The 11775-nt window shown below is 39.8% G+C and overlaps 1 protein-coding gene across 4 annotated transcripts in view; it reads right to left on the bottom strand.

Annotated features, from left to right (window-relative positions):
• Positions 1–848: 848 nt before the first annotated feature.
• The window catches only part of LINGO2 (leucine rich repeat and Ig domain containing 2), a 1267465-nt gene continuing 1256538 nt past the window's right edge, over positions 849–11775 (bottom strand). For all 4 annotated transcript variants that reach the window (XM_073881319.1, XM_073881317.1, XM_073881318.1 and 1 more), the window contains one exon: positions 849–3455. In XM_073881319.1, the coding sequence (XP_073737420.1) occupies positions 1600–3420 (1821 nt within the window). In that variant the 5' untranslated portion in view covers positions 3421–3455 and the 3' untranslated portion in view covers positions 849–1599. The remainder of the gene's footprint in view (positions 3456–11775) is intronic.

The following is an 11775-nucleotide window of genomic DNA, read 5'->3' as shown; positions in this document are numbered from 1 at the left end:
GGCATTCACTGAATATTTAGCCAAATGGAATTATGTCTCATTGGAACCAGATCACTGGTGGTAGGGGCAGGATGCCATTAAAAAACAAACAAACGTTATAATGTTTTAACTCTCAGTAACAATCATTAATACAAACTGAACTGGACTGAGATCCTTGGGTCAGAGGGGTAAAAGTATCTGCACAATTTAACCTATCGGTAGGGCTCTTGAACTTAGTTTTTTCCTCTACAGAGTAGAGGAAAAAACTAAGTGCTTTTTAATTCACCTTGTTTCTCCTCCCGTCTTTAACAATGAGACAGATTCCTCTTGTGTACACAAGATAATTCTCAAGCTAAAAGGAAGCAGGGAAAAGCCCTGAAGTTACCCATTCAAGGTAATACTATACGTACAGTAAATATTTGAATAGAAAACAGTAGTGGTAGCTGGATATTTCCTTTGACTGGCAGCAATCCAGCCTTCAGACAGCTATCATTGTAAGAGATCTTTAGTTGCGTTAACATCACGTGATGCCTGGATCACCCTGGTTTGTGCTGGCATCTGAGAAGAACTCCCTTTTATCCACCAAGGTTTTGCATATTCCAAATTCTTGCTCTCCTCTACAAGGTAAATATTACCCTATGAGTATAGATAACAACTACATGCTCTTCCTGTTAACCCAGTAGTAGTAACTGATGAAAGTAAAATCAAGTTGTGTTTAAATGGATCATCTTCATCATGAACACCTACCTTGCATTTTACAGGTACAACTAGTGGCATACAACCTTCCGGAGAAACCAAGGGCTTTGTTACAGTAAACTGGTCCAGGGTGATATCACAAGTATAAAAAATATTCCATTCTGTATCAAAACTAGGCACATGCCTTTATTTATAGTAACAGAAGTTAACAGAGTTGAGCAGTTTTGCCTTGGGCTCTATTTCTTGGCATCCTACATCAGACAAACGCATCATTCCGCATCTCTCCGCCCATAACTCCAGGGATCTAGTCTCAGGGTCATCTGTATGGAAAGCAAGGTGATATCACACTTGGATCTATAGTGGTGAGTAACTAAAAGCACAACCTCTCATTCATATTGCTTTAAAACATATACAGCATATATGTTTCAAAAAAAAAAGTAAAGAATATACTGATTTCTTTGTGGTGCTGAATCAACAATACGGTATGATGCAAGGCTTTAACAAATGAGAATCATAGATACAAATTTTTCTGTAGAGTATGTTTTAGACAAATGTGTCTTTTTAATACGTAAATCCTACATTGTAGGTTGTTCCTTTCTTTTTTTTTTTCCTTTTGTTTTTGCCGTGGTAGAAAAGGTTGAGTAACTGTCCGTGAGCATGAGCTGAAGGTTTAGGTTCATTACTGAGATCCCCAGAATGCCAATATTTGCAACGCAAACAATTAGAATCCCACTGTGAAGGGCTGTGACACGTGTCTGCCTGCCTCTCAGTGGAGAGTCTCCAGACGAAGTCCTGCCTCTGTGGACCCTGCTTGGACACAGGGGCAGCCGCCCGAGGCCACCTTTTCACCTAGTAATTGACTGTGCCAGCTATCTCACTGGTGACCGACACCGACCTGGAAACAACAGTGTGAGCGCTAGCCCCTCAGATCATTTTCATGTTGAACCTCCTGGGTCCAGCCACCTCCCCTTCCACAACAGCACCATTGTTTTTTCGGGGCACATACTCGAGGTCAATGCTGTTTTTGTGCTTGCCTTTCCCTCGGCTCCACACAAAGAGGAGGAGAAAACAAAATAAAACCACTCCCAGGAATGTGAAACAGCCCATGGCTGTAGACACCAGTATTGTTTTAAGGTCCAGGGAAAACGTATTGGCATTGGTGCCATTGGACATGGTGTCGTTGGCGTCCGTCATGTACATAGGGGTCCTGTTGGCATAAAGGAAGCGGTCTGAGGTGAAGCCTTTCACAGTTAAAGAGGCCGTGAAGGTGTCGTTCCCCGCTGCATTGCTAGCGATGCAGACATACATCCCGCTGTCTTGATCCTGGGCAAAGCGGATTTCCAGGGTGCCATCGCCCAACACGGTGGCTCTTCCATTGGACTTGGTGGTGATAAAACGCCTGCGCGGTGTCACCCAGGAAATGACAGGCTGAGGGTCTCCGTCAGCGCTGCATTCGAGCTGGACCGTCTGCCCTTCATCCACTAGCAGATGCTGCAGCTTCTTTTCACGGATTTTCGGTTTTTTGCAGGTAAAGTAAAAAGAAAGGGCAGTGCTGTGGAAATCCTTGAATGATCTCTCACGGATGGTGTCGGGGCCAGCACACATGGGCTGCTGGCCCCCGAACTGCAGTGTGGGGTGCCGCTGCAGGATCCAGAGGAGACGGCAGTCACAGGCTAGTGGATTGTTATTGATGCTCAGGACCTCCAAAGCCCTAGGGGAGGAGAAGACATTCTCTTCCAGAGTTTCCAGTAGGTTCTGAGACACATTGAGCACACGAAGGAAGCGGAGCCCTTGGAAGGAGTGAGGCTCAATGGTGCGGAGCTGGGCCCCCACTATATGAAGCTCCTGAAGGCGGATCAGTTCCGAGAACATGCCAGCTTCGATCGTGCTGATGGGATTATAGGAGAGGTTAAGGTGGGTCAGATATACCAGGTGTTTAAAGGCAAGGAAGGGGACCGTGGACAGGTTGGTATTGGTGATCGAGAGGGACGTGAGGTTGAGACCATAGAGGCTATTGGCAGGCATCATATCCAGTAAAGGCCAATAGTCAATCTCTAGATGTTTCAGGTGGAACAGTCTTTTAAAGGCATACACGGGCATAGTGTTGATATTGAGATGCTTCAGATGCAGGCTAATGAGGCTGTGGAGGTGGGAAAGGGCTTCTGTTGGTACAGCTGTGAGGTTGCATTTCTCCAGGGTGAGCTGCTCCAAGCTCAGGAGCCCACTGAAGGCCCTGTGTGATATATAAACCAAATCATTGTCCCCCACCTCTAGAGACTTCAGGTTGTGCAGGTCCTGGAACATGTAGTCCAGTAAAATGACAATCTTATTCTCACTAATGTCCAGCTTGGTGAGGTTGGATAGCCCCGTGAAGACCCCTAAGGGGACCAGTTTCAGGCGGTTACCTTTGAGGCGGAGGGAACGAAGGTTAAAGAGATTGTTAAAAGCTCCTGGCTCCACATTGGCGATGATGTTGTCACTCAAATCTATCTCCTCCAGCAGAGGATAGGATGTGAACTCCTCAGGGTTGACACTCTTCAGCCTGTTCTTGCTGAGGTCCAAGATTTTGGTCTCGATGGGAATGCCCTCGGGGATGGCGATGAGCCGCCTTCTGTGGCAGCTAACGGATTTGTTCTGGGCAGAGCATTCACAGCGAGCGGGACAGCCAATGGTGGAACCCATGAAGACGAACACCACAGCCAGACCCAGGAATGGCTGCCAACATGATATGGCCGTGTGAAGCATGACTCCACCTCTTAGTCTACACCTTGGTCACGGGCCTGCAGGAGGAGGCAGGAAGAGAAGTTGAGTTAGGACATGGATAGGTAAAGGGACATCAAGAAGGCAGCAAGTACGATGGAAAGGACCCTGGATTGGGAATCACACTGATCTGGGATTGAACCCGAGGGCTACCCTTTTTAGCCACAGGGGGTAAGTTAATGCACCTCTCTGTACGTTGGTTTTCTTGGCTGTTAAATGAGGATGACGATAGTAATAGCATCCTAGAATTAGGACAATGTCAGTATTGAACAATTATAAGGAGACTAATACACCGTCTGGCACAGGATGTGAGGCACAACAGCATGCATTTCACAAAAGGCTCCATGTTGAACTCAAACTCAAGCAACAGAGGTCAATGGCTAAGAGGAAACCTATTCAGCTTGAATCAGTGTCTGCATCTGTAATGTTGGGATATCATCCTCTGCTCAAAATGAAGCTAATAGAAGCTTCATTTGATATCAGGCTCTTAGGTTCAAAGTACAAACAAAAAGTTACATTCAATACAAGAGGTTGAGGCTTTATTTCCTTCAGATATAAGCTTTCTATTAAAAACTGCCCCTTAGAAGGTATACATCCTTCAGCATTCAGTAAGTCTTCATTTATGAAGGGGTTTTCTTTTTTGAGGTAAGTGAAAAGATCCTCAAAATCTCTTTGCTTTGTGTTTGTTGTAGGGAAGAGATGGAATCAAAGCACCATAAGGGCTCTGATGATGAAAATGCTTTAAGAGTGGGAAGAGTCGTAATTTTAAGGAAAAAAAAGAACTATCCTTTCATATTCAATTTCAAACCCAGTGAACATATTAAACTGAACTTAAAGCATACTCCTTTCCAATATCATTTGATACCTATTTAACTGTAGATATTTAAGCAGACACTGAACTTACTGCTCAACTGAATAGCAAGACGTGTGTTGTTGAGCTTTGCTTCTCCACATGAGATCCTGTGGGGTACACTTCATCCACAAACACCATATTTTACACAAGTCTCAGTAGTGTAAAACAGTATTTTTAGATAAAAAGGTATTTGATCAACTTCAGTATTCACTCCTAAAAGAGCAATTGAAAGTACAATTCTCCATTCACAGTGTTCACATGTATGTCTATATCTCCATGTAAAGGTATGTCTACATCTAAATAAATATATCCATAAAAAAAATAACTAGGATCAACCCTAATGGTGAATTACTAGAGAAGTGCCCCTAAATGTAAGAACAAGGCAAAGATTCAGACAGTGCTCCAAAATCCATTATCTAGGAACATAGGAGTTGGTATTATTGGAAAAGATGGGGTAAAACTAGCATTGTTTGTAGATCAAATTAATGTCTAAATTACCTGAAAAGTGATGAGAATAGGAGAATAAATTAACATGGTACAAAATAAAAACATTTAGAAAATATCGTCACAAAGGATTAGTCACAGCATCTCTGAAAATATTATATTCCTTAGAATAATTTAATGAGAAATACAGACTATGACAAACACTCAGCCCTACTAAGAAAACAAAACTTAGAAAAAAGAGACATATACTATTTATTTTAATAGATTCAATATTATAAAGACATTGTTTTTCAAATCCAAATATATCTCTGTGATCTATGTATATATTGAGAAATTTGAAAGTTCATTTGAAAGAAGATAAATATGAGAGTAATCAGAAATATTAAACAGTAGTAATGGCAACAGACCCTACCAGATATCAAAAATAAAGCAGTACACTACATGAAAATACAGCCAATGAAACAAAGTAAGGAATTAAAGTATATTTGAAAAGTTAGTATAGGTGAAAGTGGGCATTTTAATTCAGTGAGAAAGATATAAATGATTGGCTAGATATTTAGTGGGAAAAGATACACAACTTCATTTGGTCCAATAAAATAAATTCCAGATGAATTAAGAACTAGAATGCATGAACAGATAATGTATTAGAAGAAAATTCAATAATTTTATAATAGAATTGAAAAGCATTTTCTATGAATAAAGCCAGACACCATGAAAGAAAATGGTCTATTTGTATGCATCTAAAAAATAATAGCATAACAAGTAAACAACATGCACATTGAACACCCAAAGACCATGATCAACTTGGTATTAAACAGCTCTTATTAATCAACAAGGAAAAGAGGTAAATGTCAATAGAAAATGAGGCAATGAATGTAATAAACACTAAAAACAGCTAATCAATATATGAAAAGATGACCAACCTCACTAGTAAGCAAAGAAATGCAGGTTAAACAACAGGAACAAATCATTTTTACCTAAGTTCAATCCCTATTTTTACCCAGAATTAACAAGAGTAGAAGGAACTGATGGAATAGAAAACAGGTAGAGCCTTCAGGAGGTTCAGGGGCAACAGTGAGGAGGTTACTGGATACATTAAACTTAAATATATCTAAGTTCAATATGTGCATCCCTTTGAACCATTTTTTTCCCCAACTTTGAATTTTTAAAAGCCACTTCATTGAGGGATGATGGACATACAAAAAATTATATATTTAATGTATACAAGTTGAGGAGTTGGGAGGTAAGTAGACATCTGTGAATCTATCACCACAATCTTTGCCATAAACATAGCTACTGCTTCCAGAAGAGGACTGATCTGATGAGCCGTATTTTTTTTTTCTGACGATATATCATAAGGAAATAATTTAGTGTGCACAGATGTTTGGTACAGGTTCATCAGGTTTGGGTTGGCTCGTCTGGTTTTCTTATCTTCCTAAGGTGGAACCCTAGATCATTGATTTTGGACCTTCATTTCTAATATAAGCTTTTAAAATGCTTACTTGCATTTCAGAAGTTTTTATATATATATATATATATATATATATATATATAAAACTTATTCAGTGACAACATTTTTTTTTTTTTTTTAGTTTATGCTTCTTTTTTGCTGATGGATTGTTTAGGATAGAGTTACCTTATTCCAAGTATGTAGTTAGATCTTTTCTAGAATCTTACTGTATTTTATGTATTTAATTCTGTTGTGGTCAGAGAACTGCTCTGCAACATTTCCATCCTTCAAAACCTACTGAGATTGTTTTACGGATCTTTTATCATTAGAAAGAGTCCATCTTTTGGACTCTGAAAAACAAACTGAGGGTTCTAGAGGGTAGGGGGGTGGGGGGATGGGTTAGCCTGGTGATGGGTATTGAGGAGGGCACGTTTTGCATGGTGCACTGGGTGTTTTGAACAAACAATGAATCATGGAACACTGCATCAAAAACTAATGATGTAATATATGGTGATTAACATAACAATAAAAAATTAAAAAAAAAAAAAAGAAAGAGTCCATCTTTGTCTCTAGTAATACTTGTCTTCAACTCATTTTGAAGGATTACTGTAGCCACTCTAGCTTTGAGCTTAATGTTCTCATGGTATATCTTTTTCCATCCTTAACTCTCAACCTATTTGTGTCTCTGTAGTTAAGAGTTTCTTTTATAGCCAGCATGTGGTTGGTTCTGGCTTTTCAATCGATCTCACGATCTCTGCAATCTCTGCCTTTTGTTAGATTGTTTTGTCCACTTATACCAAATATAGTTAACTAAAATGATTGCATTTTGGGGTGCCATTTTGCTATTTGTTGTCTGTCACCATTTGAATTTTTTGTTCCTTTCTTTTTTGTCTTTTTCTATTTTAATCTTTCAGTATTGCATTTCAATTCTTTAGCCCTTCTGTGTATGTTTATGTACATTATTTTTATTTGTTCAAAAGATTATAGTATACATCTTTAATTTATCACAATCTACTTAGAGGTGTCATCAAATTGCTTCAGGTAAAATACATAGTAAACCCAGCAACAGTTTATTTCCATTCTCACTCCCTAGCCCCCACCGTCATCCTTCATGGAGAGAGAGAGAGAGAGAGAGAGAGAGAGAGAGAGAGAGTTCTAGGCAAAGAAAATAGGGAGTACAAAGGCATGGAAGCAATGGAAACCCTCTGTGATTGGAGAATTAAAGTCATTCAGACGGGCTGGAGCAAATACAGGAGAGAAACAGAAAAGAGGTCGAAGAGGTAATTAGAGGAATGATTTACAAGAGGCTTGTAAACCATGATAAGCTGTTTTCACTCTAGCCTGAGGGCAACAGCAAGCTACTAAAGTGTTTTATGCAAAAGAGTAACATGATCAGATTTATATTTTTTGGGAAGATTAATCTGACTGTGGCATGAAAAATAGACTTGCAGGAGGGAAAAAGTTGAAACTCCTGAAGCTGTTGAATTAATTCAAGCCAGAATAGAAGTGGTCTCAATTAGGGTCATAGGAATAGGCTTGGGTAAATGGACAGATTGAAAATGTGTTCTGAAGCTGAATAGAGAAATGCTTTAGTTATGGATGGGCGGTGAGGGATGTAGGAGAGGAAGATGACAAGATGATTCCTACCCTTTTGTCAGCTGGCTAAGACTTGGTGTCATTCACTGAGAGGGCAAGCTTAAGGGCAGGTACAGGATGAGCAATTCCTGGTTTCCTCCGATGTGTCTGTCCCTCAGTGGGCCAACATGTGTGGGTTCATTGGGCAACTTAATGTTTTTACTCCTTGCAAATAGTATCTTTCAAATACTTTTAAAGTATTTCTTTGGCAGAACAGGGAAAATGTATTTTCCGTTACACTTACAGGACTCTTTATGTTCAAGATAAAAGTTTGATTACATACTCTGTACTCTTGAATTTATTTTGAATTGATGATAAAGAGTGAGTTATTTATTTTTTTTATAAATTCTCCTGGAGAGTTTAATCTTCTCAGGCAGAGTTTGTCCAATCTGCATATCACCAGCTAGGTAAGGAGATAACTGGCATCCTATTTCTGATTTATTTCGGTAATACTTTAGGGAAAGTTTATTTTATTGCTTGGATCCCTTAATCTGGCTGAGTGTGTCTTAACATATGGAATGACAGTATCTAATTCAGCCATAGCTGCAATTTAACCAGAAAGGAGCTCGACTAAGATGGATAGTATCTGGAATTTTTTCCTTAAAAAATTTGTTTGTGGGCGTCTGGGTGGCTCAGATGGTTAAGCGTCTGCCTTCAGCTCAGGTCATGATCCCAGGGTCCTGGGATCGAGTCCCGCATCGGGCTCCCTGCTCCTTGGGAGCCTGCTTCTCCCTCTGCCTCTCTCTCTCTCTCTCTCTCTCTCTCTCTGTCTCTCATGAATAAATAAATAAAATCTTTAAAAAAATAAAAAATAAAAAATTTGTTTGTTTCAAAGTAAAGGACCACCACAACGAAGGATGGGTAAGTACTTAGCAAGCAGGCAGCAGACAAGCTCCCTTCAGATCTAGAATACCTTTCCTGTTCTACTGTCTTTCAATGAGGCAGAAGTAGATACTTTGTGGCCATATCTCATCAGAGTTCTTTGATGCACTTCAGAAACTGTGTAGGCAAGTTGTGCTTTATTGTTCTCATCACAAATATTTTTCAGTTGTAGTCTTAGAAGGGCCAACTGCTGACTCCCTTTAGCTTTCAGTGTCAGCAGAAGCCTTACAATCAAAGCTTTCTTGTCATGTCTGACTGTGACCAAGGTTTGATAAGATGAACTTTGTTTCATTAAGAATAAAGCAGGAACTAAAATCTGTAGGGAGCTGACTAGGGCCTTTTTTTCTTTTTTTTTTTTTTTTAAAGATTTTATTTATTTTTCAACAGAGAGAGAGAGAGAGACAGCGAGAGAGGGAACACAAGCAGGGGGAGTGGGAGAGGGAGAAGCAGGCTTTCCGCGGAGCAGGGAGCCGGATGCGGGACTCGATCCCAGGACCCCGGGATCATGACCTGAGCTGAAGGCAGACGCTTAAGGACTGAGCCACCCAGGCGCCCAACTAGGGCCTTTCTATTAATTCTGATCAAAGGGCCTCTCAGGTACAATGATTATACCTTTCTAAACCTAGTATGTGAAGTTGGGTATTTTCATACTTTTTGTGTGCTGGGTATTTATTTTACAGCTTGTCCTATTAATGTAAGAAACAAACCAAAACATCAGGAAGTAGACTTAAAGAAGGAAAAATAGGAATAGCAAAAATTTGGACCCAGAAATACCTGGCTCCAAGTCTAAGTTAGATATTTGTTAGCTGTGGAACATAGGTAGGCTGATGATGACTATGATTCTTAACTCCTCTGTTAATTTGTGATAATAAAGCAGAATAAACAGGATTAAAGATGGTCCATGTAAGGTGCCTAACGCATAAATAATAGTGGTCATTACCGATTTTTTTTTAAAGGGATAATGGTTTGGTTTGTTGAGAAAGCATGCCAAAGAAAGACATGGATTTCCTGAGTACAGATTAGGAGAATATTGGAGAAAAAGGTCCTCAAACAAATGACACAGTGATAAGGAGAAATGGAAAGCTTTAAGCAGCCTTCATTAAAAAACAAAACAAAAACCAGCTATAAAGGGAAGAGGTGAGAGTTGTATGCTGCTTAAAAAGGAAGTTTAGGAGAGAAACAGCTACATTGATAGATGTTAATGATAAATTGCTTGTGCTGGGAATTCTATGATAAATTTCGTTTTCTAACTGGCAACCGAGTAAGGGAACAAAACAATAAATGGGGAGCACAGAAATCTCTTTAAACCTTCACACTAGCTAATGGTAGGATTTTTCTTTTTTTCACGAAAGCTATTTTCCCATAGGGAGAGGTGGGTAATGAGGGAGGTGGGGAAGAAAAGGGAAAGATGTAACGAATAAAGGAGTCCAAAATACACCTGAGGTGATAATTTCAAGGTGTCTAGAACTGTAAATTCAGAAATACTGGTCTGGGCTAAAATCAGATCCTGAAGAGTTGTGAAAGTTGTTTAAAACATTTGAGAACTAAGAAATCAATTTTAGTGTAAGTCTTGAAATTCACCAGGGTTACCTAAGTCCTTTGAAGGACCCCAGGTGAACTTGAGATTGAACCCCAAGGTTCAATCAAACCCCTAACCTGGCAGGAAAAATTGGATTTGAACTTTCTACAGAATAAAATTTGTCCTTCTACATGATCTCCAATTACCCTCCAAAGCATTGTATTTTTACCTTTTTCTCCTGACTCAGTTTTGGTAGGGTGTAAATAGAAACTTTGAATATTGAGGCTCAACCTGAAGAGCGTTCAAGGTGGAAATGAGAAGGGCCAACATGAAAGCCAGATTTGGAGAGGATCCATGGTGTTTTATGTGACAAGATAACTCTCTTTTAAGCAAAAATCACAGATGTAATGATAATCAGTGTCTCATGCAGATAGGCGAACAGTTACCCAACATTGTAGATACCTCTCAATTAATTACATGCAGATTGCCAGTTCTGTAAATAGCTGAGGATAGCATTTTGATCTCCAGTTGCCAGGATAGAGACTGTTAGAATCTCACATTATCTATACAGGCTTCAAACCAAATGATAATTGCAAGTATCTATCTGTATGGAAATTAGCTGTTAATATGATTTAATGCAGTGAGATTAATATAAAATGGTCATTCAACTAGTGAATTGAACAGGCAGGATTTAGATCTAGTCCGATAGCATCTTAATTTTTTTCCCCCTATTGTCCCTTTATAATTGATTCAAGAGAGGTAAAGAGATCAGGAAACTTCTTTTTTAACTGGAGCTTTCATAGATAACTTAGTATCTGCTGGAACTGGCAGATTTTAAAACTGGTTCCTTTTATGGGACAAAATCTGGGGCTCTTTGGGACTCACACGATCAAAGGACATCTCTGATGTGGTTCCCTTGATTTGGATGTGTGAATTTCTATTCTGTGCTGGTGGAATAGTCTTGCCACCATCCCTAGGAATGGTCACCTCCAGCTACTTTTTGCAGAGGCCCCGGTACCCTCCCCCAGGTGGCATTTTTGAAGGGTCCTAAGACAAGCCCTGTAGTGGTGCCCTCATGCATGTTGCCCTCATTTTGCATGGGGAAAACTTGCCCAGAAAAACCCTGTCAGTGCAGAATAATCCCAATACAGAAGCAACTTCCTCTACTCTGCCACAAAAAAAGGCTGTCTAGCCTAACATTTATTCTCTGGATTTCCCAGGAAGAAGGTCGAAGTCATGATGTGCCCTTAACTACAGTGGAAGAGTAGGAAGGGTTCCACACATCCTGTTTGAAGCACTTTTGTCTCCATTTCAGGGGAAGCACCCTTCTTGCTTCTTGAGTCATTTGCCAAAGGTCATATAGCCGTAGTCAATAACGGAGCCCCTATTTCTATGCAGGATTGTTTAGCTTCATGGGTGGAACTCTTAACCCTCATCTGTGTTTCTTCCATCCTTTCTCATATAGTATCACTAAATACAACTCATCTCAGATAGCAACTACTTAAGCAACTAAAAAGTAATGCTTCCTTTTAAAATTTCCCCATCTCCCCACTCCCC

Source organism: Callorhinus ursinus, unplaced genomic scaffold (assembly GCF_003265705.2).
Source record: "Callorhinus ursinus isolate GAN/ISIS: 27379988/994484 unplaced genomic scaffold, GSC_fseal_2.0 scaffold42, whole genome shotgun sequence".
Taxonomy (NCBI): Eukaryota; Metazoa; Chordata; class Mammalia; order Carnivora; family Otariidae; genus Callorhinus; species Callorhinus ursinus.
Note: the sequence above shows the minus strand (reverse complement) of the source record. Positions and strands in the feature narration are given on the sequence as shown.